Raw genomic sequence first — 24,965 nt, 5'->3', positions numbered from 1 at the left:
ATATTAAGTGAATTTCTCAGTTGAAGGGAAAATCTTAACATGTTTCAATGTTTAACATATTTCAGGAAAAAAACCCAAAACATTCTGCATCCCAAGCTGAAGCTCCAGGAAGACAGAAGACCCAGCTACTTCTGTCAACCTTCTTCACAGCCTTCTACCAACCTCTTTTCCTGTCACTACCTAATGGATATAATACAGAATGTGTGGAAGCTATGACAGCCATCCACCTAATTTACCAGGACCTGCATTTAATTTCCCAGCCTTTATGTGCAAACTGACTTCATGCTGACAAGGTCCCACTGCGATTTCACAAAAAGTAGTCTAGATACATTCATCTGTAACTGTTACCCAAATGTGTTTAGTTCTACCACCTAACCATGCAGAGTAAATCAGAATGCAGCTCTTTAACACAGATGCATGTTTTCTGTTCTGTTATCAAAAGGAAGGTTTAAGAAACTGTCCGCCCCTCAATCTTGGCAAGTGAAATACCTACTCTACAGTATTTTACTATTCAGCCTAAAATCTCATCATTCTTTGAAATGTGCACTCATTTTTAACACTGTGCACTGCAATGAACAGAGCAAGCTTTACCTTTCCATTCTGCACTTAGCTGATTTAGACAATGTTTGTAGCTGAGAGGCCCAAAAGCTGATGTACACTGAAGTACAAAAAAACAGAACTTGAAAAATAAAATAGCCATTAGTATTTAATTACCCATAAAAAATAAATGAGCACTTTCAGTTTACATCTCATTGCACAAGATCAAAGCTGGCCTTCAGTGCAAGCACAGGACAAACACAGACCCTATCCTACAAGCAGTGACTAAATAAAAGAGAAAAAAGAACATGGACCAGCCCTTGGGCTTTCAATACACATTGCACACGTCCTTCCACATTATCCAAAGTGAAACCCATCACAGAACTCTATACTCAGGGCCTACAATCTCCACAAGTATCAAATTACATTTTCAAAAGCCTGTCAAAACACGGAAACACCCGAACTCCTGGAGAATTCTACGCTTATCCACACGACCCAAGAAGCAGCAGAAGCACAGCTGAATTGAACAACCAGCATGATCTTTATTGGGTGGCCGCGCTTACAAGGGTTAGCGGTAGCGGTGCAGCTGCAGGGTGTTGCGCCTCCTCCAGGCGGCGCGGCGCGAGCCCCCGATGGTGTGGTGGAATTTGTGGCCCTTGCCGAGGCCGCGGCTCTTGCGCCCGGCCGACGTCAGCCCGCGCATCTCCCTGTGCTTGTGGACGGGCTTGGTGATCCATTGGGTATCGGGGTTCCTCCGGATGGTCTTATGGAAGGGATCGATCAGGATCACTTCAAAGAACTTGTAAGTGGAATCCTCGCCCACCCAATACGAGTTCAGGACTCTCAGAGCCCCACAGTGACGGCCGGCACGCTCCTAGAGGCAAAAATAAACGCAACAGGCCGTCAAACCATGGATGCAGGACACTCTTCATGCAGAAAGATTATCAACTCAAACATTAAACTTCCATTTTCCCTAGGACAACCTCTTTTCCTATAAAAACTCATCCCCTTCCAGATGCAAAGGTGCAACTGAAAAGAAAACCGTGTTACCAAAAAAAAAAAGGCTGTTTGGATTCCTGCATGAAACAGGATTTGTCAACCAAGCAGGAGCACCCAGTCAGTAAAAACACAATGTTAAGAATAACTTCAACATGAATATGAAGAGCATGAGCTGCACTTGGGGTGATGGAACAATCTTTTATGGGAAGTTATGAAAGTGATTAATTTCCACATCTAAAGCTACAGGGGAAAAAGAAATTTCTGCAGAGTGTAAGCCTGTACTGGTAGGAGTAAAGGAATAGCTGATGCAACAAATCTTTGTACCGCTGCTGGCATATTAGTGTGTGCTATTCCTATCCTCACTTGTGGTTAGGAAGACACAATCTTAGTTCAGAAAACAAAACAAAGCAGAAAATAGCAATTATGCAACTCAATCTGCTTCTCCTGTCAAGAATACTCCTTATTTAAGACACACTGTGTTTAATTGTAGAACTTTATCATCATTACAGGGAAGCATGAACTAGTGGACCCCATTCATCTTCTTCCCCAATGTGATCTTAACCTATTGTTTCAGGCTTCCCTACACAGCTTGACTATTTTCTGCACATGGAATAACATATTAAGTCCTTTTATTCTAGTGAGAGAGCAACACCTGTATGAAATATTAGAACACCAACCATCCTCAACCAGCTTCTATTTGAGGATGGGAGCTCCAACTGAGACTTTGCATTTCTGTAATCTGAAAAATATAAATCTTCTGGAAAGACTGTGTCAGATTCAGAAAATTTGAAGCTAAAACTGAGGGCAAATAACCTCTTCCATAGCTGTCCTAAGTGAGCATGTCATTAGCCCTCAGGTATCTGGGAATAACACATATGAAGACAATGCCATGAGCACTGAAAACAGAATAGCATTTTTAATTCAAACTCATCATCTGTGTTTCTTTTAAATAAGCATATCCCATTTATATTTCCCCCCCCCCCAAAAAAAACCCACCATATTTAAGTAGCAGAAGTCACTCAGCAATATTTTTCAAGTCCTGAGAACAGAAAAGTCTTCTGCTTCAAGTTGGAAAGGCAATGACCCTTCTTCCACAATGTCTAGTTTGACAATGCAGCCTGGTATTAACTCTAATCCACTGAAAGAGGGTTTTTTTGTAAAGGTGAGAACTCCATCTCTTCCAGACTACAACTGTGATAGAAATGAAGCTTACAAAATCTCATCAAAGTTTACATTTTGAGCATTTCAGTAACAAGATCTCACCTAAAAATAGGTTAACCACCAAGCTGTGTGCTTGTGAGGTACCAGTTTTTCATAAAGAAGCAAAAGGTCCCTGGCACACTGCCTCCAGCTCCTGCAATACATCTAAGGGTGCTGTGCAGCACCACTACACAAACAGGTGCTACAGGCTTTAAGACAGGAACTCACGTGTACTTTGTGAAAGGACATCACCTGCAGCTGGTGATCCACACCTTAGCACATGCACGTTCTTCTTTCTCATGCCTAGCTCTTTATTTTACTGTGGCTTGGACTAGTTATGTGTTTTTCATAACAAATATTGTGGCATACTTGAGAAGTATGAACTCAAGTGGTTTCCATGGACCCCATTTTAAAAGTCTGTTTTTTTATTGTCTCAATAGAGTTTTAAAAGACTGCTGCTTTCCTGCCATCATTATTCAAAATCTTACTAACAACTTATTAATAAAACAGCTGGTTTGATTCTGTATTTTTTGTCTCTGAGTATTTTCAGCTTTTACAGACTAAAACTTTCCAACCCAAATTTGTGAGCAATAACCAAGACACTCACCTCTGCTACAGACTGAAGACTCCTGGCAAACTTGAGCTGGTTAACACCATGATGCACGGGTTTACCATAGGTTGCACCTTTGGGGACTGGGCGTTTGCGGCCACCACGGCGAACGCGGACACGGTAAATAACGTAACCTGAAACAGACAGTGACTCAGGAACTACAGCAATTCCAGCAGCAATTGTACTGCACTTCCAATCCCCCAAAATGTACATGAAATGCTGCAACACAAAGCCATTTTACCAATTTTTACCAAAATTTACAACTTGGGGTGGATAGTGCAAGATGGTTTTGTTATTTTCATTACAACTGAGTAAGGAAAGTGATACCCTGAGGCAACTGGTTTTGGCTCCAAAGCAGAGCTTATGGCACCTTTTCACTATCCAGTCCCAAACCAACTAAGATCACCTACAGCTAAACTGTTTAAAAAAACCCTAAAAAAAAAAAAAAACAACCAAAAAACAACAACCCAAAAAAAACCCACCAACCAGCAAAACCACTACCTGAAATTCAGATGGCAGCACTCAAAAAGCACTGAGCTCAAGCCATCCACAAACCCTGCCGAAATCCTGTTACTGAGGAATGACAAAACTAGACAGTGACAGAAGTGTCAAGTCCTAGCTTTTTATTTTCTTTGTGAATAAACATACTGGGTTTTTTAATGGATTTCCAGAAGTTCCACATGGATAGCCACTTATCCCATTTCTTTTCCTGACCAGTAACTGTTTTTCAATGACAGTACAAACTCCACCATCTCGCTCAAGTGCATGCAGCTGTAAAACAGTCATAATATGACTTGGGTTGGAAAGAACCTTAAAGATCCAGTTCCAAGCACCCTGCCATGGACAGGGACACCTTCCACCAGACTAGCTTGCTCAGAGCTCCATCCAACCTGGCCTTGGACACTGCCAGGGATGGGGTACTCACAACTCCTCTGGGCAATCTGTTCCAGTGCCTCACCACCCTCACAGTAGAGTTTCTTCCTAGCATCTAACCTAAACCTCCTCTTTCAGTTTGAAACCATTTCCCTTGTCCTGTCACTACATGCTCTTGTGCAAGTCTCTGTCCAGATCTCTTGGTAGGTCTTTTCAAGGTGCTAGAAGGTTACAGTTCAGTCACCTGAAAACAGTCAAAGTAACAGAGTAAGGACATCCTCCAAACCTAGGACACTAAAACCCCTGCTCAGTTGTGTGGCACTACCATTGCACAAGAACAAAAACTGAAGCCAAAGCCCACCTGAGCTTCACCTGTTAGAACGCAACAGAAGGCACAGATGTGAAATTAAGTGAAGTTATGGTTTTAGGCTGTGGGCACTGCTACCAGCTGAGGACATTTACGATATTCTGTTCATTTCATGCAGGACACTTCAGTTTACTGGGGGATACTTCAGTTTCACTTAGATACTGCTGTCACTGCAGGAAGCCATGTCCCTCCACGGCGACCTGGCACAGGGACCTGATGTGTCGGTGCCATTACCTTGCTTGGCCTTGTAGCCCAGCCTGCGGGCCTTGTCGGGGCGCGTGGGGCGCGGGGCGCGGTGCAGGGCCGACAGCTGGCGGTACTGCCAGCAGCGCACGCGCAGCAGGAACCGCATCACGTCCGACTGCTTCTTCCTCCACAGCTCCTGGATGTACTTGTAGGCACCCATGGCTGTCTACCTGCTGGATGGAGAGCTCAGTGAAACACTGCAGCAAGAACAATTCCCAGCTGGAACATCTGCCACCAAACCACACACGGAGCGGCACCGGAAGACAGGGAGCTCTCACGCTTCTTCGTAGCACTGACACATCTGGGAACATGGATCACACCTGGCAGCCTGCAGCTGACACCCTGCAGTCACCATTCCCAGCCATTTTCCTCCTCTTTTATTTATTCTGAAGTGTTAAACTCCTCAACTGAGAAATTTTCAGCTGCGCTATGTCTGATACGACTGAACCCAGCAATTAACAGCAGAATCGAGTTTTACATAAAAAACTACAGGATTTGTGAGGAGTTATTGTTAACTCTGACTTTAGTAAAGTTTTTTCTTCTAAGTGAAAGCTTAACATTTTATTAATAAGTGGAAGTTTAACAGTTGCTTAAGAAATGAGCTGGATTGGAACTTTTGCTTCTTTAGAGCTATTCACATGGTACCACAACATCCCAGGAAAGACAAGGCCTCCCTCCACATCCACTGAAACTGGGTTTTAAGTAAAATATGGCTCACTGACCGTGTCATACTAAAAGAAAGTGTCACAGCTCAGTGTTCTCCTGCTGCTGACATTTGTGTTATGCTCCACAGATGCCCTGTGGAGGTTTTTTTAAATTGTTTTTAAAAATTGTTTCTGCTGGGCACCATTGGGGGTAGTCTGTATTGCCTTCAGCAGAGCAAGGGCCCAATACAAAATTCTTACAGGTCAAATTTTGTCTTTAGAAAACAATGATTATAACAAACTCCCTCTTCTGAACTGAATGTCTTAATAACACGAATATAATGTGAATATGTCTTAAATTAATATGCCTTAATAGTTGAAGGCGTTTAAAAAAATGACATATTACTATATTTTGTCATCGTGTTTACTGCTGTTTTCCCGAAAACCTCTGAGGCCTTACAGATCTGCAGCAATCAGCATGTGTACCTGAACTCCACCAAGCACCCAGCCCAACTCACCATCAGATAGACGCAGCTCACTTTATTTACACGTAAAACCACGCCACAAACAGTTCGGGTGTGATTTTGGATACCCCTCTTGCTTGAACCTGCCCAGCTAGAGCTCATCCATTCCCTTCCCCAGCCACCCCACCCTTTCACGGCCTAATGGCACAAAAAATGCCCACGATCAAACGACAAACCCGGAGCAAACCAGGGCGCACGTCCGTCACCGACCCGCACCCGCTGTGGCGCGCCAGGGCCACCCGGGCTGCCCCGCTCCCCTCCCCGCCCGGCCGAGGCGCAGCCCGCGGGCCCTCCTCCGCCGGCCTCCCAGGGGCTCCGCGCCGCAGCAGCAGCCCCATCCCGGCCGGAGCCGGGCGGGCGCGGCGGCGGGACGGGCGGATGGGCGCCCGGATCCCGGGATGGCCGCGGATTGAGGGAAAGGCCGAGCGCAGACCGGCCCTCACCTGATGGCGCCCAACGACGGAAAGGAAAGGCCCTACTTCCCACAAACCCTCGGGCCACACCACACTTCCGGCGGCGGCAGCGCTGCCTCATGGGTAATGTAGTCCTGCGGGGTGCGGGCCGCGCGTCCCTCCCCGCCCGGCCCGGCCCGGCCCCCCGCGCCCGCCAATGGGCGGCAGGGGCGGGCCCGCGCGGGTCCGGGGCCGGCCGGCACGGCTGTCTGTCCAGGTGCGCGCTCGCGGCGGGGGGCGGCCCCGGGGGCGCGCTCGGGGCCGGGGCAGTGGGGAACGGGGGCTGCTCCGGGGGCAGGGGCTTGGAGAGATGCGGCATCCCCCGAGACACCCCCGCTCCTCAGCTCTCATAAGAGCCCCGGTCCGGGATTGGGGTGGGACTTTGCTTAAAACCCTGAAAAGAAGCCTTAAAAAAAAATCTCTAAAATAATAATTATTTTAAAAATGGTAAGATTATGAGGAACGGCTGAAGGAGCTGGGTGTGTTTGGTTTCGAGAAGAGGAGGCTCGGGGGGAACCTCATCCCTCTCTACAACTCCCTGAGAGTGTGGTGAAGTGGGGGCTGGTCTCCTCTACTGTGACTGCAGTGAGAGGACCAGAGGCCTTCAGCTGAGACAGGGGGGACTCAGATTAGGTATTACAAGAACATTTTTCACTATTAGGACAGTCAGGCATCAGAATAGATTGCCCAGGGAGGTTGTAGAGATATCTTCCCTGGAGGGGTTTAAAAGGCATCTGGATCTGGTGCTGGATGATGTGGTTTAGTGGTTACAGTGGTAGTTCTGGGCTTATGTTTGGACTGGATGATCTAAAAGGTCTCTTCCAACCTAATGATTCTATTCTATCCTAAATAATAAATGCTATAGGGGAAAGAAAAAGAAGCCCTAAAACCAATCTTAAAACCTTTTGGATGGATAGGGAGAGGGCACCATGGAGTCCCTGGTTCTGCAGGCCCTGGCTTTACCACTGATCTGCTCCTGTCCCTGCTCTCCTCCCTCCTGCATGTGGCACGGCACAGGTTGGATGGGGCGTTGAGCGACCTGGTCTGATTGGTGCCATCCTGCCCATGGCAGAGGGCTGGAAGGAGAGGACCTTGAAGCTGCCTTCTGGCCCAAGCCACTCTATCATTCTGAGTAGGCTTTCCCAGCCTGCAAGTCCTTTCTGCCACCCTACCTGCAGCTGCAGAATGACCTTTCTGTTTTTCAGGGTATGCTTTTCAGGGCACCCTGGCTTGTGAAGCATTACCTGGTTAAACTGGAACTGAAGCAGGACAACGCCAGCCCCTCCTGGTCCAGAAAAGGTACTCTTCAGCTCTCTCTGTGGGAAATGGCTCCAAACAGCAAACTGAGTCAGGGCCTGCTGCCCTGCCATGGCTCACTGGCAGAGGGAAGTGCCCCAAGCTGCTGGATGCCTCCTGCTAGAACCAGCCCCCACCCATCAAACTGCTTTAAAGCAGACCAAAAAAACCTGCTTTCTGCATTTGCTTTGCTGTACTTCTGCCTTTAACTCACCTGTTTTGTACCTCCTAGTCCATAAAAGCTAGAAACTTTCTGTAAGCAGAATAAACGGGAAGGAACCATCATTTTCTTGCATTTCCAGAAGCCATCCTGGTACCATGAGATACCATCAAGCCCACTGCAAACCCAGGAAGCCCGATAACACCATGCGCACACACACAACAACAAACACAGCCCCTGCCCCGGGGCCGTGCATGCTCCAGCGCTCCCAGTCTCCCCAAACCTGACAGGACAAGTGTTGAGCCTGCAGGCAAGCATCAGCACCACTGGCAGCAGCCTAAAACCTGAAAAAAATGGTGTGGGAGGAAACTTGAGTCCTAAAAATATCAGTCGCTGGCAGGCGCTGGGAGGGAGCTGTGCCCCCGCTGCTTCGCGCTTTGCCTTGCGCCTTCCGTGGGCTCGGATCCTGCCCGTGCCCATCCCCATTCCCGTCCCATCCCATCTCCATCCCCATCCCCATCTCCATCTCCATCCCCAGCCCCAGGCTGTGCCGGGCTCACAGCCTCCCCTGTCTGCACAGGGCTCTGCCGTGGAACCGGCCCTCAGGAAGTATGGGAAAGGGCTACAAGGTGGTGGTTTGTGGAATGGCCTCAGTGGGAAAGACTGCGATTTTGGAGCAGCTTCTCTATGGAAAGCACACTGTCGGTGAGACTTTTTTACTTTTGGGGGCAGGTGGTTTCCTTTTCTAGCATCTTGGTCGGTGTGGGCCCCAAAACAAATAATGGAGGACTGCAAACTGCGCTGAGGTGAAGGAGGAAATTTATGGGGTTTTCTGGCATCTCTGTGCTGTTCTTAAAATTCATAGTCCCTTGCTTATGGATTTTTAAGAGTCATGGAGAAGAACCCATTCCATGATATTCCCAGTAATAAAACACAAGAATGTTTAAAAAGAAACAAACACTGAAAGTAGGAGATGTGCATGCTGCGTATTTAGAAAAGAAATACCTCGTTCCCTGAAAGATGCTGTAGACATCTAAAAATAAATAGCTGTCACATGATAAGTGTAGACGCTGTTTAGACTTTTGTTTCATCTTCTTAAAGCTTTATTTTGCTTGGTTTTGGCTAACATTTAATCAAAGCTCTGGAAAGAAAAACAGCTCAGCTTTAGGTTCCACGTTGTATGCTGAGTTTTGAAGGCCAACTGTCTCTGCTCTCTAAGAAACCCCCAGGGGGAAAACAGACTTGACAGAGGAACAGAGGATGCCTGATATTTGCTGTGCACAAAAGAGAGGGAACAAAGGCAGAGCCTGCACGTTTCCCTCTGTTTCTACATTTGGCTTTGAAAGGAAGGGCAATGATCATCAGGCTGACAAATTATTCCTGCCTCACCTAGAAACAAGGGGTGGCAGCAGGGCTTTGACAGAGGATGTTTTAGTCACTTTGCATTTTTTTCTTGAGCCAGTAAATTAGACGTTGGGGATAAGTTGTTGGATAAACACAAGGATTTTTAGCATGGTGCTTTGCAGCACTGCACCTTTAAAATGTGTGGATGGGAGGAATTTGCTGGCAAAGCGCGATACAGAACTGTGTGCTAATACCCGTGTTTAAAAGGAGGATTTCCTCTAATGTTGCAGCAACATCTGTTTCCAGCATCCTACTGAGCGCTAGGCACGTAGCCCCGTGTAGCTTTCAACGTGAAGGCTGCAAAGCCTTGCAGGCTGAAGGTTTTTCCCTTTGCTGCTGACCTGCCTCTCCTCTGTGCTGGCTGGGAGACTGTCAGAGACTTCTGAGCAGCATGGGCAAGGCCACGTTACTTCAATCGTATTGCCTTGCCTTAATTCCTGCCTGCTATTAGCAACCCTGCAGGAAGGATATTCGGGTGCTGCTGATCAGAGGAGCTATTTATGGAGCCAGCCATGTACATGATTATACAACGTCATGGACACTGGCTGACATAACCAGCGGGAGGCCTCGTGCCTGGGGTTTAGCCGTGGGTGTCCCTCTGTCACTCCCAAATGCCCTGCTCCAGCTTGGCCAGGGAGCAATGCAGACCTCTCCCCCGGCCCCCCTGCACTGAAAAAGATCATTTTTCCTTGCCTGCAGCTCTGCTCTAATTTTTTGGAGTTACTGGTAGGGGAGTTACTGATAGCAGATGGGGAGTGCAAGGGGAGAAGGAAGAAGACAGTTTCCCGTTTTCTGTGATTTTGGTCAAATCATATTCCTAAGACATTCAGAGAAAGAGGACAAGTAGCAGAGACAAGATGAAGATATGGAGAGGATCATTACAGAGCTGCTGCACCCCCAAGAGATGAGTGGCCATGGCCCAGCAATTTTGGTATCCCTTGCACAGGCCATCAGGCCCATTTGAGGGGATGGACCAATAAGCTGGTGCTTTTGGCAGTCCTGCTGAGTGGTCACCATCCCCCCTGCCTCTTCCTCAGCACACAGGCAGTTGTGGCAGGGGGTGCCTGGAGTTTGGGTTGGTGGAAATGGTTTTCCCAGAAGACCTTCAGCTACTGTTCCACTCTGTATTGATTTAACTGCTGAATTGCAGGGGCAGGATGCCATTGTGAGGATCTCAGTACACGAGGACAGAGTTTGAGGAATGGCGAGTCTTTAACTGCTCCTTAGCTGAGCTGCTTTAAACTGCACAATGGTGCTACCATTGCAGGGGTGGCCCTTCCACACCTGAAACATGATTACAGGACCCTGATCCTCGTTTCCTAAAGCTTGTGAGCTCCAGAAAGCTGATCTGTACATCTTGGCTGCTGGCCTTTTTGGCCGGAGGCAAGAAGGGACTAGTGTGTTTGCTGAAAGCCTGTCTGTTCAGAGCCAACCAGCAGGGCAGCTCACCAGGCATGGCAGCAGGGACGCAAGCTGTTTCAAAACCTGTGCTTCCTGACTGACGTCAGGGGCAGCTCTGCGGCCGCTCCAAGGGCCCAGGAGCCGCGGGGAGGATGGCCGAGCCAACAGGGGGAGTCTTCCCGTTCTCATGGCAGGCACATCCCCCTCTCAGTGACAGGAGGCACGCTGGAACTTGGTCGGAGGCTCAGAGCACAAGGTCTGCTGCCCTTCTCCAAGGTGTCACAGCCACTGTCACGAGGGTCTCCTCCTGGCTGTAAATCAGCCACGGGTCTGTCAGTGCTCACGTGCCTCCTGTTGACTTTCTGTAAAAAGGAGTGGTGGCACAGCTGGTGGCAGGGAAGTGATTAGAGTCCTTGGAGGTTTCACGCTGCTAGGTAAAGCCCTTGGCTTTGAGCCCGTGCTCCTGGCTGTGTGCTTGGTGGTGGTGCTGTAAACCCAGTTGCACTGTTTCTTTTCCTAGAAAAACAAGCACCTTCAGGTCTCCCTGGCTTGTCATGGATGAAGTCTCTGAGTGCCACTGTTACTTACATGGTCAGCAGCTAACACTTTTGCAAAGGCACCAAGATTGCTTGAGGTCAAAGAGGAAAAGGTACTTAGGAAGGAGGAATAACCCAAAAAAGGACTGTCTGTTCCCTGTATCTTGTAAACAACAAGCACAAAATTGGATTTTGTGCTAGGCCTTAAACGGCAAGGAAATTTACCTTGTGTCTGAAGATGGGAAAGGAGAGGACAAACACATGAGGGATGCTCTCAGAGCCATGTAAAATAATGTAGCTATTGCAAGGCAGACACTCTCACCAAACTAATACAAGGGATTAGAAAAAACAACAAAAGAAAATGTTTGAAATGGGTGCAGATTTAGCATTGAGTTATGTAGGGACTGTATCACCATAGGTCAGGGCGAATAGCTGCTAAGGATTGCACAGGTGTATGTGGTATATACACACTTACAGCATGTGCCCAGGTGGCCAAGCAGGCCCATGGCATCCTGGCCTGTATCAGCAGTGGTGTGACCAGCAGGGCCAGGGCAGGGATTGTCCCCCTGTGCTCAGCACTGGTGAGGCCACACCTTGACTCCTATGTTCAGTTTTGGGCTCCTCTCTACAAGAAAGACGCTGTGGGGCTGGAGTGGGTCCAGAGAAGGAAAATTAAGCTTGTGAAGGGTCTGGTGCACTGCTGTGGTAAGGAGCAGCTGAGGGAGCTGGGAGTGTTCAGCCCAGAGGAAAGGAGGCTCCAAAGGGGAGACCTTTTGCTTTCTGTAGCTGCCTGACAGGAGGGTGTAGCCAGGTGGGGATCGGTCTCTTCTCCCAAATAACAAACAACAAGAAAAGAGGAAATGGCCTCAAGTTGTGCCAGGGGTGGTTTAAATTAGATATTAGGAAAAATTAGGGAAAGGGTGTCAGGCATTGGAGCAGGTTGCCCAGGGAAGTGGTGGAATCACCATTCCTGGAAGAAAAACAAGATGTGGCACTTGGGGACATGGTTGAGTGATGGGCTTGGCAGTGCTGATTGAACAGTTTGACTCACTGATCTTAGAAATCTTTTTCAGCCTTAACTATTCTATGATTTGGTGATTGCCTGGTACCTGGGATGATCTCTCTTTTTGTGATTTCAGTGTTGGGTTCATCCAGATCCTCCACCTTGCTGTCCTGAAGAAAGAGGGGCCAGCCTTGTCTCCTCAGTCATGAAAAGGGTCCCTGACTGGCAGCAGGAGATTGTCCCACTGAGTGCCTGTGGTACCTGGCACTGCTTGGCCTGGCCTCTCTTGACCAGGCTAGCAGGAGACTTGCTTAGCTTTGGTGCACAGGACATGTCTGTAAAGAGGATGGATATTTTTCCTTAAACAGTGTTCCTGTTCAGTGATGGTGCAGAAGGGAGTCTTTCTTCTGCCTTTAAAATATTTCTGGCCTCTCAGCCTATGCTAAAACTTATCAGCTCAACAGGAGGAGATGAGAACTCTCCCTTGTAGAAGACTTATCTCTGCCTCTTGGCTGTGTAAATAGCTGGTATGGTCACATTATTCATAAGCAGCTACTTCAGATCTTACTAGCTAGGAATGAAAACACCATATATTACTGTGGTGGAAGCCATAATGAGAGAAATTGCCTCACTTGTTCCAGCTGGAGGGATTTGGGGTTTTGGCTTACACACTATGGATGTGGAGGCTAATTAGCCTAATTATGCATTCATAGAATCATAGAATGGTTTGTGTTGGAAGGGACCTTAAAGATCATCTCCTTCCAACCCCCTGCCATGGGCAGAGATGCCTTTTTACATCTTCACTTCTTAAGTTAAAACTACCTGGTGATAGAGTTGCAGTCAGCTTTGTATTTTAGAAATAGATGAAAATGGAACTGAATGTATGTAACTGAGGGTCAAAACCTGGCTATTTGTTGGTGGGACCAGTAGTTCTCTAGCAGCTAAATCTAAACAGATCAGCTCCTCTTGAGGTTTATCCACCTCTTTCCCAAGTCAGGGATCATCTGACACACTGTCTTTTGAGATCTAAATAAGAAATGCCTGTTATTCTGCAGTTTACAAACATAAGGAATAGCAGGTTTTAGGAGCTCTTTGCTGAATTCCTCTGGAAAAAGGGATTACACAGGAAATCTTCAAAAGTACTCAAGAAGACAAAAAATTTGTACTGCATTAATGTTCAAGATCCAACTGGGAACTTTGGAATTTCCATCCCTCTTGAAATTTCCATTTACTTAGGTATTTGCAGTTTATCTGCTGTGCCTGGCCTAAGTGTGCAGTATTCATTAGTACATTGAGGCTTTTCTTTTCCTCATTGGGAAGCCACAAGGGTTTGGAACAACACCCAGTTTATGACTGAGGCTTCCCGTTGCAGTTCCTCTGTGGCAGCAGTCGGTAAAAAACAGAGACCTTTCTGCCTCTCCTAAGATTTGCACTGGCTAAGTAGGTGCTAGAGAGTGGCGTCACTTCTGTCTATTCCTCCTTTCCCTCTCCAAAGTTTTTATATCTTCAGTTTTCAAAGGAGCTGTGACGTTGTGCACTCTCTTGTTAGTTCCCCTTCACCCCTCCATCTTCCGAACCTGACAGCTGGCCCGCTGCAGTGCTCTGCTCCATGGAAAAACTAGTCAAGCTGGCAGCAGTCTGCAGGACAGTAGCTTCCCAGCACAAGCTGCCCTTGCCCACCCAGGTAGAGGTGGTGGAAGGATGCCCAGAAATGCCAGTGAAGGGAAGGAGAATCAGGATCTTTGTGGCAGGGAGGATGGGATGGTGCCAGCATCTTTCTAGGACACTGACTAGTGTTGCTTCTCTTACAACAACTTGCCTGACCCATTTTGAATGGAGACCTAGGAAGTGTTTGAATGGTATGCTACTAACAAGAAGTGTAAATGTCATTGTCAGCAAGATACAGCTGGTACATGGCCTGGGCTTTAGGAGCAGGGCCTAGAATAAGGTGGCACAGGTATTTCTAAAAATTGTCTATGTTTACTTAGGAAACTGTTTGTATACACTCCCTCCCCCAGTGCATGTAGGTGAAATTTCACCTCTGGAATCTGATACTGGTGCATAAATTTCAACTCCCTCCTAAGTGCCCCCCCCTTATTTCACATCAAAATTTGTTGCTCTATTTTGCTGAGTTAAGTCCCAGGTCTTAAATTTTCCTCTTCACTATTAAATAGGATGTTAAAAGACGCACTTTTCACTGCTGCTTTTAATGCCATTAGGAAGAGATTGTCACAGGATAACAAGGATATATTAGAGGCTGTTGGATTACAGTGTAGCATTTAGAGGATGAAAAACTGTACAATATGATTTGTTGCTTTTGAAAAAGAAAACTTAGGTACTTGTGGTTCCTTCCTTCTTGCCAAAGCCATGTTTACTGATGCTAGATATTTCCTTGACCTGTCTGTACAATGCAGCAAGGCAGAGCAAGAATATAGTGCTGTGTCTAAACAATAGTGCTATATCCAGAAAGGGTTTTGTTACTACCTCAGTCTTTAAAAGTGACCCTTTGACACATTCTACAATCACACAGGATACATTTGTGCTTCCTCTTTTCATTAACCTTTGCTTTGTCCTTCTGTTCTGAGTTTTGCTCCCACACATTAGCGTGGCTATATTTGGAGGTGAGATAAATTAAATCTTTGGAAACCTAATAAGAGCTTGATCTATGAAGACTGCACAGAGAGGGGCAAAAAGAACAGCTTGTGCCACTTTCCTGCACAGGAATGCTGCATACATCACGGGAAACCATCAGCGTGGGTGGAATGCTTTAGCTTGTTTGTCAGTGTGAAGTGTTTTGAATAGTGTCATTGAATAGAGCAAAATCCTTATTTTCATAGGCCAGATAATCCCTTGTGTTTTCTTAAACAATACACTAAAAATGGTCCCTTTTTGACAGACAAAGAGAATAAGGCAGGACTCATTATTGTAGTCCTGCAGCAGCAAACAATTGTATATAGGAGTGCAGTGGAGGCAAAAACGTGGGTTGCAGAGGGCTTGTATGAATACTTAAAACCAACTCTGAAGGTGGCCCAGCTACACTATACATAGATTGTTTCAACCTGTAACCTTATGCACCTGCATCCAGGAGGAACACAAAGCTAAGGTGATTGATGTGTTTTTAGGTTTGGCTTAGGAAAAAATAATTTTAATTAGTTCAAAGCAAGCTGCCTTGAATTACCTCACATTTACTGTGTGGAGAGGAGGAGGGAAGGAGGGCCAGTATGCAGAGAGTCAGGGTGGAACAGGTGATACATATATGAAAGCTTGTTACCCTGTGCATGCTCTCGCCTTGCAGTAAATGAACTTGTTCCAATTTGAGTAATTTTAAACCCCTGGGGGATAGAAAAAGCTCACTGTGTATTAGAGTGAAAATAGCATGGAACTTTGTTTGTCTGCAAACACCCCCTTCCCTCTCTGGCTTAATTTTACGTATGGGTTAGTTATACCACTAATACACATTAATTTCCAGAATTATCCCTTTGGCTCCTGCTTCTGCAGTATGATCCAGCTCATTATGAGGCAAAGAAGTAGGTTAAAGATGTTAGTACTTGACTATCTGGTGTTCCCTGGCTGTTGTTCCAAAAGGGTATGTTTGGGCAGGCTTGTTTTGCAGCATGTTTGGCACAGAACTGGTGCAACGGGGTGGTTGGAGTTTGGAAAACTTGGGAGGAGAGCATATATCTTATCCTATTCTGAATGTGCATGTTGCATAGATTAATTTTACAGGCATAATCATGTGCTTAGATATGAATGTATTTCCAGTGTCACTATTGGAAATAGCTAATGCAGTCATCTATGAATACAGCCCTCCATGGAGATGCCAGGCAAGGTCAAGGCCTGGTCAAGTCACTCTGTAAAACACACACCAAAAGCTACTGTGAGGAAAAATTCTGCTGCACTGCAAAGAATTCTTATGGTGAAGCTGTAGTTAGAGCAGTGGAACATTCCTGCTTGTTTTCAAACAGGCTTAGAAGAGGGTGCCACGATTGAAGATGTGTATTTGGCATCGGTGGAGACAGACCGAGGCGTGAAGGAACAGTTGCGGCTTTATGACACCAGGGGTCTGCAGGAGGGCGTGGAATTGCCCAAACACTATTTCTCCGTGGCTGACGGCTTCGTGCTGGTGTACGCCGTGACCAGCCTCGAGGCGTTCCAGAGAGTCGAGCTGCTCAAAAAGGAGATCGACGTCTTCAGGGACAAAAAGGAGGTAAATGCATGCTTGGCTAAACTAGGAAGTTAAGGTCGCAAAGCCCAGCTTTTGTTTCTGTTAAAGTCGTGTACAAAGGAAAATGAAGGTACTCACAGCCTTGGGCAACCCAGCAAAAAAGGAGGCGTTCACATGCCAGGGAAGCTTAATTCACATGCCATGCAGGTCATTCAAAGGAATGCTTTTTTTTTTCCTCCTTATTTCCTCTACTACAGCTAAAATTCAGTCAGCTGAATGCACCAGCCAGGACACTTATGACTAATAAAACATATGGTCTACAGCAGTGCAGCTCATGTTTTTCTAGATATTGTACAGGGGAAGTCAAGTGCATAGAATAATGTAACGAAGGGCATTATCCTTGTTTGTTTTGTATTCATGTACTTGATGGCTTACAAACTAGTGTAATTGACAATGGGTCTCCCAGACATTAGTCAATTGGCAAAGCAGCTTTAATGTATTTTAACAACCATATTGAATCAATTCAATTGTGTGAAATGACTGCTCTATTTTCCCTTAGAAAGCAGCTAGTGTTTTCAGCTGACAGCGTTCCAGCTTAGCTAAACAAATATAACTTGCATGTGGCATTAGCATTACGGCTTTTCCTACAGTATCTATATTCTGGAGTAGTTTTCCCTGTTAAATGTCTTTAGCCTACAGCTTTCCAAATGCCTGTTTTATGCTGTTTAAAAGAAAATAAAAAGCATGAAGAATTAATTGGATAATGGTAGGGAGAGACTTTGCAAAAATGTAACTTGTTTTGTACTGACAGCACACAGGGTGGTAGAGAAGGCAGGCTCAAATTTGATGGCAGATGAATGTGCCGTCACAGGAGAGGCATGTTGGGTGGTAGGGCTGGTGTGAGCTGCAGACTGTCACGTATATCAGGGATGCAGGAATCAAGCATAACTCCCCTGCAGGGCAAGGAAAGGTGGACAAGCAGGAATTTTTTCCCAGGCGCTGTGTTTTGTGATGGCACTGATTTGGTACTATACAGCATGTTGTAATGCAGAGATGGAGGCACAGCCCCAACAGGATCTGCATCCTGCTCATCTGTGTTACCTGTTAGAACTCTTCTCTCTCAGTGCATGCAGGTATTTTAGAAAAAAGCCAATTTGCTTATCCTTTTGGAGAGCTTAAAACTGTGATTCTGACTGAGGATAACATGGTTAAAAAAGTGGTGCCCACAGTCAGATGCATAAAATAGTTTTCATTCCTATGATTTCTATAAAAAATAGGCGTTAAGGTGTACAAGGTGAGATCAGGAGTCTCACCTTAAGGTAAACTGTTAATCAGCAGATTAATGATTCTGTGACTTAAAGTCTGAGCTCTGCTAAAATGAATTCTTTACTGAATTGGGGATACATCTCCACACATGGTGCTTCTGAGCTGGCAGAACTTCAACTCGTTGAGTGGCACAGTCCCCTGTTGTGCGGCAGATGACAGAAGGCACTGATGGCTGGTTCCTTGCCTCTGCTGGCTGTGGGGGCTCTCCAGCACGCACCTTAAAGCCTGGCCAAATTTTATACTAAATAGAGGTTTTGTTCTGTTACACTGACAGAGCTTTGCCATAGCTAAAATTCAGCTGGAGCATGTGGTAAATACACATGAAGATTATAGCTTCTTTCAAAGCCTTCACACAGAGGGGAAAAACTCCTAAGCAGCATTTTTCCAAACACCCTGGACTGCTGTAGAAAAGAAAGGAAGTCTCAGACCTCACAGGAACAGGACAAACATCTCTAGCTGGAAAGAAGCAGAAGGCTTCTGGAGTTAGCCTGAACAGGAAAGAGCAAGCAAGTGTGGCCACAGCAAACCCCACAAATCATCATCAGGAGAGGATTTTATCACTTGATCTTTGTCAAACCACTAGTGTGGAGATGAAAACAGAGTTTGACTAAGGACCTTGAACTAAAAATGTAGGCATGGTTTCCCCCTAAGAGCTGGTGCTGGTAAAACATTTTTAGAGAACAGTTAAAATAAGGAGGAGCAGTATCTTCACATGGCCAGCACTGCCTTTGGCACTTCCTAGAGCTGAAGCACTGGGAAGGCTTCATGTACCTACTGAGCTCAGCCACGCTGGACTGTCTGGGTGATAGTGACACAAGTCACTCAATGGATCCTCACAACTGCAGATCTGATAGAGTTCTGCTGCTCTTGAAAGTGCTCCCCAGAGGACGCTGCTGGTGCTCACTGCCCCTCTCAGCAGACTGTCCCCTGCAGCCCTGGGGCTGGGCAGCCAGCAGGGCTGAGCTGGGAGAGGTGCCCATAGCCCAGCCTGCCTGGGCTGCTGGCACAGTTGGCTTTATTTATATTGCGAGATGGGGCTTGGGCAAGAAACAAACTGGGCAAAATCCACCGCTGTGGGATCCAGGCTTTCTCTGTTGCTGTGCATTTTTTCATCCCTCAAGCATCTGCTGCTGTGACCTACTCAGATGTCATGCTATTATCATTTGTCTAGGGCAGCTCAGTTGCCAAGTAAGTGGAGAATGGGGCTGTGTAACTTTGGATCTCTTGGCTATTGTTTCCCTTCAAGCAATCATTATGGGCAGGGAGTGGGGTGGCAAGAAGGGGAAGTCCTGCATATCCTATAATTAAAACAAGCTTCCAACCCATAAGCAGATGAGGCTAATTCAAATCCCAGACCCTGGTATTCCAATCTACATGCAACTTACCTTGTGCCAGTGCTAAGTTACAGAACAAGACTGAACTGTGTTGGTACTTGCCCACTGTTTAAAAGGATGGTGAATGGTGGATGGTTTTGGTATAAAGCTCACCCTCTTGTTTGGTTTGTAGGTTGCAGTTATTGTCTTGGGGAACAAAACTGACCTTGTGGACCAAAGGCAAGTGGAAACAGAAGCAGCACAGCAATGGGCAAGGGCCGAGAAAGTGAGACTGTGGGAAGTGACTGTGACAGATCGGAAAACACTGCTTGAACCCTTCACCTTCTTAGCTAGCAAGCTGTCCCAGTCCCAGAACAAGTCAACATTTCCCTTGCCTGGAAGGAAGAACAAAGGGAATAACTGTGAAAACTAGACTAGCTTAGCATTGTCTCCTGCTGCCAGGTCACATCTAAGTCCTTTTTGTGCCATTTGCTCCTTGCAGTTTCACTTAAAGCAATAATATCATTCAGCAATAAAATCAGCAAGCTTATAGCTAAGAGGTATCCTTTCTTCTCATAGACTTGGCTTGGAAAAGCTGCTGGTGGTAAAAACCTCAAAAAAGCACTTTAGGAGAGCAGTTATTTTGCAGCCAGGGTTATGGAGGAGGAAGGGATAGATGGATACCTCTCTAGCAGGGGCTTTTACTATGCCTGGATACAGCCATGTTGAGGGACAAATCAACAAGCTTACCAGTATGTAATCCCTCTGCAGATCTATAGCCTGTAGTCACAAAAAGTATTAACTGCAATAAAGCGTTCCATTTGGAAAGGTGATATATTTGAAATGGCAACAGTTCTTTTACCTTGACCTTCAACAGGGCCACAGGGCTTTTTGATGCTGCAAGAGGCTGAGACCAGTGTCTTGCTGTAGGAGAAGGATATGGAGCAGGAGAAACAATTACCAGATTTAGTCACTGATGTTTTGCTAGTGTCTGGAAGAAAAAAAACCCAGCAAAATCATAAAAAACCACCCCCACATCTTATGGGAATTACCCCAACATGAACCTTGTCAATGAAGTCTAGTAAGCAGTGCTTTCAGGTCAGGAATTCATTTGTAGAAACCAGAACAGCTCTCAAAGCTCATTGACTGAACAACAACCTAAGGACAACACAGCTGGTAGTTTGTTCCAGTATGTCCACTACAAATCCCAGAGGTGTCCCACGTTCCCACAGGTTTTACTGAGGATTGTATGGATTGATTTGATTGCAGGAGGTGGATTGATTGTATGCAGGAGGTTGATTGTATGCTGGGCTCTGCTTAGGGCACGCTCACCTGGCTGCTCAGGCAAGCTACAGCAATCCACCCTGCCTAGGCCAGGTAGCAGCTGGCACAAAGCTCTGTATGGCTCTGCAGGTGGGTCCAAGGAGGGCAGGAGGCTGCCTGCCTTTCTGGGGACATCTCTGGGCAAACACCCAGCAATACCCACACAAATGGCCTCGGTCTCCGTGCACTGCACGTGGTCTGGCTGCAGGAGCACAACTGCATGTGCTGTGTTTGACTCAATGCTGGCAAACCTGTGTGCTGCCGGAATCTGCTGTCCCAGGCCAGCCTGGCACTCAACTGAACAAAAGGGGATATATAGAGTGACAGAATGTGCAATTTTTCCTAGAGACAGGGGCCAGTTTTTGGCATCTAAGAACCTCCTGTACTAATTGATGCTAACTTTTCTTTATATTTGAAAGCAAGAGCAGGGAGAGAGTGAAGTACCCAGTTTCTGCATTTTCCATTAAATTAATCCTCTTTTGAACAAATACTGAGAATTTCACTATGAATCAGCAAAACCACAAGCATTATTTGCACTGTCATATCATAACTGCTAAATAATGTGCTTAATGATCACAATTAAGCTCATAGTATTGCTCTTCCTGAATACTGATTAATAAAGCCTGTCAGCATTACTAAGGTCTGTCAACATTATTATTGTCAGAGCAGCAGTACACTTCACTAAAAATTAAACAGGAATCCCTACCATTATAATGAAGGTAGACGAAACTGTTTATGTGCTTTGCTCAATGTGGTTTGAATTGCTGTGGCCAAGGAGTAAGATAAGAGAGCAATTATGAATGAGCAAGCTCTTGTAATGCCCTGCTAGGAACATACAATTGTTTCCACACTGCAGCTGAGTAAGCACGATAGCACGACCTCCCCGCACCTGGCCAGTAAGAGTCATTGTCCCCAGCAGGATGACACTCCCTCCTCACTCATTTCCTACTGAACACACGTGTGCTCCAGGCTTCTCCCTACCCAGAAGACTCCCTATCTGCCTGCATGCTTGGGAGGGGAGGTGACTTCGGAGCAGCAGTGGCTTACCTCCTCGCTGCAACCTCTTACCAAGGAATGGGTCATGTTCCTCTTCTTCAGCTCTGCAGAACCCTTCTGGAAGGGACTAGAGTCAGCCTTGGATCAATCAAAATAAGTGAAGATGTCTCCTAACAGCACAGCACTAAAGCTGACCCTTGAGCCAAGGGAGTGCAGGTTGACAAGTCAGAATGAACTTAAAATGCCTGGAGATGAAAGAATGGGGATGAGTGGGTCCTGTGCAGCTCTGCATGCTGCAGACTCGGTGCCAATTCTTCTGCCAAGACTGATGTCACCTGTAGGCTGCCAGAGCTGTGCAGTGCAAGTGCAGCTTGCTCACTTGCTCCACTGCACTCCCAGGACTTGACAGTGTTTTAAGACAGGCAAGAGAAACAGTATCTTCTAAATGACTAAGGCCATTTTTCCAAATACGCTACATAAAGGCAAACACATTTTCTTTGATTTGGCTAAATGTAGAGTTTAAAGAATTCGAGGCATTCAGTTAAAAAAAGAAAATCACCACCCACTGTTTTCTTTCATAAACTTACTCTGATGTTTTTCTAAATATCATAGTGTTTTACTGAGAAGTGATGGAAAATCTAGTGTCTCCTCTGCAAATGATATGCACACAGTGGCTGGTACTGAGTAAAAATGAAACTTGCTGTAGTAGAGTTTTACACAGGGTGAACAAACAAAGTACAGAGTATAACATAGTACCTAATGGCCAGAACATTTATTTTGTTCTTCCTGTTCCACTGACTCAAACCCTCTTCTAGGTCACTGGGATCACTTGGCTTCTGCAAAACCAGAGTCCCTTCACAAGATCACGGAGAAAACTTATAATAAAGAAGAAAAACAAATTAGTAAACAAAACCATCGTTCTCTGTTCCTCTACAGCTTGTTGAATAAACACTGTACAAATCACTCGCCCCCAACAGTTAAAACAGTTAATTTGACGTGTACTGGTGGCACAAAGAAAGAAGCTGGCAAAAAACTACTGAGATTAAGCCATTTACCTCTTTACTCAGTAGAGAAGGAAAGATTAGCAGAGATGCTCCTAGTGTGATGTGGCTATGTACCAAACAGCTGAGGGAGCTCATACACCAAAACGTGCACTGTGTCAAATGATGGCAGTTCAGCCGATGAGGGTACGGTGCTAGTACCCACCCGGAGAAGGAAAGGACACCTCTGATTAACAGATTACTTTGGACCAAATTAGATTTGCTCTGTATCTAGACAGCAAGAGAAGTATGTAAATGAAATACAGACAGATTTATTTTAAAGCACCAAACCAAATCCAAGAGCACAGATGACCACCCAGCGCTCACAAGAATGTCGCAAGGTGAAGCACTTGCCATGAAAAATGAATCTGTACTTCCGGCCCTCACCTTAAGGGAGTGGTCAGAAATGCCGTCTCCACAATTAACCGCCCTGTTGCTACACTCCTCAATGCAAATACCATGTCTCTAGGAGATAATCTTTATAGGTAGTTAAAGGATGTACAGATACTCCTTTATGGTGTTGTCTGCTACCTTACCAGGACACGATTCCTTCTCTTCCAGGTGTGAATAGACCACCAGAAAAGCATCAAGACATTCTTTTCTTCCTTTTACTTCCCGCCTCTTTCCCTTCCAGATGGCTTACACTTTTCTGGTAGTACTTTCAAACAACATGCCAGTCCTGCAGAGGCAACACTGTGAAAACTTAAGCTAAAAAGTAACTATTGTGGACTCTGTGGCAAGTTACCTCCTCATGGCCAGGTCCCTGCACAGAACACTTAGTGAACAGTTGTAAAGGTCTAATGCTGTCATTCACTGTATGGCTGTCTAGAACTGTCTTCCTAAAATAGCAGCAGTCAGTGCACTCACCTGCAGATCTCCCTTGTCCTCAACCACAGCATAAATCCTACAAAGCTTACAGAGACATCATTCTGGCAAAATGACAAAGTAAGGGACTAAGCAGAAATCTTTTCTTCTTCTTTTTTTTTTTAAACATCTTTTTATTAGCACAGTAACAAATGCAGACTTAAGTAGCCCACAACATACAACCAATCCACTGAGTGACTCCTATTCCACACCTTACAGTTAAACAGCTTAAGGTATTTCACTACAGGTTACCATAAGTCCTGATTAAAACCTTTATTCTTTTCACAAAGATAGTTTGGCTTATAAAATAATACATTAACTACTTCTCATTTCATATATGAAGCCATATATCCACCTCTCAATATCACAGATCATGAGATGACAGTCTTTAAAAAGGATTTGTTAAATACCAATGTGCCCTCCATAGGGAAAAACAATCCCAACATCTTTTTACAAGAAAAAAAAAAAAAAGAAAAAAAGGAAACTCAACCCAGAACAAAATAAATCCCTCAAACCCAAACAAACAAAAAGCAAAAACAGTGTGTAGAGTCTTAAAAGGACTTTTACATAAATGTCAACCTATGTACCTGTACAAAATTAAGCTGTTTTAATCTTTTACATATTGCAAGCAAACTGAAAACCAAAGAAGTCTAAGAAGTTTACATTCTTCTCGGTACTATATGTGAGCTAATATTGCTGAACTAATTACAGTCTTAAAGTATGCTATTTCAAATCCTAGCTGTCTACTGTAGCAAGATACCTTAAGTTACAACAACAAAATCTTAGGAAATAAAAGACTGAATAAAATCTGTTATAGAAATACCCTACTCTTTACCAGCACCCTCCCACCCCCCACCCCTTCAAAATCATAAGCAGCTCTTTCCATCACAGACAAATAATGTAAGAGTTTGACGAAAATCCAATTTATGTAGCGTATCTTTTGGTCCATTGTCTGGCCATTCTGTCATGCTCTGCTCTGTTAGTCATATACTGAGTGGCAATGCTTCCAACCAGGGGGTCAGCTGAAAAGGAAACACAGCGCTTATTTCAGACAAGTTACCCAATAAAAGCTTTTAAATAAAGCTGAAGTGTAAATTTCATACAAGGCAAACAGGTACAGGTAAGGTACATTGTAACAACCTAAACATACTGAATTGATGATCAGTATCTTCTCTGATTTTGTGTATTTATGGTAATGTACTAATCTGTAATTTAATAGTGTGAAATGCCAATAAAGTTTTAAGAAGTTTAAGGCACAACAATCAGTCATATTTTGCATTACTGAAGGTTTTCACCAATTCATGCATTTCAGGTTTATTTTATTCCTTCTAAGGGTGCCTGAGGTACTCATGCTAAGTACTTGTACTTGTAAACAATGTAAAGCTGCCTTCTAGGAAAGATGAAATCTCAAGCAGTGGTTTAGTACACTGTGAGATCTGGCCTTTCTCTCCTCTTTAGACATATAAAAATGCAACCTGTAAAATGACTTTGGAAGTGAAGACGTATTCATCTTAACTTGTGCGGACAGTGGGTGGGTTAGAGCAGCAGTGATGACCACTTGTGGCATAGTCGGCCACTTCTTTTAAATGGATGATGGAAAGTAAAAGGTCAGCCCCCCATTTTCAGAGCTGTTTGTGGCTCTTCAAGCTCCATTACTGATTTACTGCAGCCCTACAGAGCAGCAAA

General features: G+C 45.4%; 3 protein-coding genes across 8 annotated transcripts in view; 1 reads left to right on the top strand and 2 right to left on the bottom strand.

Moving 5' to 3' along the window:
- Positions 1 to 1,055: 1,055 nt before the first annotated feature.
- Positions 1,056 to 6,508, bottom strand: RPL15 (ribosomal protein L15). 2 transcript variants are annotated; one of them, XM_058804844.1, is made up of 4 exons: positions 6,444 to 6,508; positions 4,821 to 5,002; positions 3,344 to 3,480; positions 1,056 to 1,411 (listed from the first exon to the last, which is right to left on the bottom strand). In XM_058804844.1, the coding sequence occupies exons 2-4, from the start codon at positions 4,990 to 4,992 to the stop codon at positions 1,106 to 1,108; spliced, it is 615 nt and encodes a 204-aa protein (XP_058660827.1). In that variant the 5' UTR covers positions 4,993 to 5,002; positions 6,444 to 6,508; the 3' UTR covers positions 1,056 to 1,105. The 2 variants fall into 2 exon arrangements, with proteins under 2 accessions (XP_058660827.1, XP_058660818.1); XM_058804835.1 differs by having other exon boundaries at positions 4,821 to 5,005; positions 6,444 to 6,501.
- A 116-nt stretch (positions 6,509 to 6,624) lies between these two features.
- Positions 6,625 to 23,818, top strand: NKIRAS1 (NFKB inhibitor interacting Ras like 1). 2 transcript variants are annotated; one of them, XM_058803386.1, is made up of 5 exons: positions 6,625 to 6,669; positions 7,658 to 7,751; positions 8,489 to 8,613; positions 16,218 to 16,459; positions 19,250 to 23,818. In XM_058803386.1, the coding sequence occupies exons 3-5, from the start codon at positions 8,520 to 8,522 to the stop codon at positions 19,487 to 19,489; spliced, it is 576 nt and encodes a 191-aa protein (XP_058659369.1). In that variant the 5' UTR covers positions 6,625 to 6,669; positions 7,658 to 7,751; positions 8,489 to 8,519; the 3' UTR covers positions 19,490 to 23,818. The 2 variants fall into 2 exon arrangements, with proteins under 2 accessions (XP_058659369.1, XP_058659379.1); XM_058803396.1 differs by lacking the exon at positions 8,489 to 8,613 and having other exon boundaries at positions 6,648 to 6,669.
- LOC131556614 (ubiquitin-conjugating enzyme E2 E1) overlaps positions 23,393 to 24,965 on the bottom strand; it is a 45,788-nt gene continuing 44,215 nt past the window's right edge. For all 4 annotated transcript variants that reach the window (XM_058803374.1, XM_058803348.1, XM_058803366.1 and 1 more), the window contains exon 6: positions 23,393 to 24,301. In XM_058803374.1, the coding sequence (XP_058659357.1) occupies positions 24,204 to 24,301 (98 nt within the window). In that variant the 3' untranslated portion in view covers positions 23,393 to 24,203. The remainder of the gene's footprint in view (positions 24,302 to 24,965) is intronic.

Source organism: Ammospiza caudacuta, chromosome 1 (assembly GCF_027887145.1).
Source record: "Ammospiza caudacuta isolate bAmmCau1 chromosome 1, bAmmCau1.pri, whole genome shotgun sequence".
Classification (NCBI taxonomy): domain Eukaryota; kingdom Metazoa; phylum Chordata; class Aves; order Passeriformes; family Passerellidae; genus Ammospiza; species Ammospiza caudacuta.
This window is presented reverse-complemented; position numbering and strand designations above follow the sequence as displayed.

Coding starts and splice junctions, on each gene's coding strand:
- RPL15 (XM_058804844.1), bottom strand. CDS start 4,992: ATGGGTGCCTACAAGTACATCCAGGAGCTGTGGAGGAAGAAGCAGTCG. Junction 3,481..4,820: donor GGGCTACAAGGCCAAGCAAG/GTAATGGCACCG, acceptor TGTCTGTTTCAG/GTTACGTTATTTACCGTGTC. Junction 1,412..3,343: donor GTCTTCAGTCTGTAGCAGAG/GTGAGTGTCTTG, acceptor TTTTGCCTCTAG/GAGCGTGCCGGCCGTCACTG.
- NKIRAS1 (XM_058803386.1), top strand. CDS start 8,520: ATGGGAAAGGGCTACAAGGTGGTGGTTTGTGGAATGGCCTCAGTGGGA. Junction 8,614..16,217: donor CTATGGAAAGCACACTGTCG/GTGAGACTTTTT, acceptor GTTTTCAAACAG/GCTTAGAAGAGGGTGCCACG. Junction 16,460..19,249: donor TCTTCAGGGACAAAAAGGAG/GTAAATGCATGC, acceptor TTTGGTTTGTAG/GTTGCAGTTATTGTCTTGGG.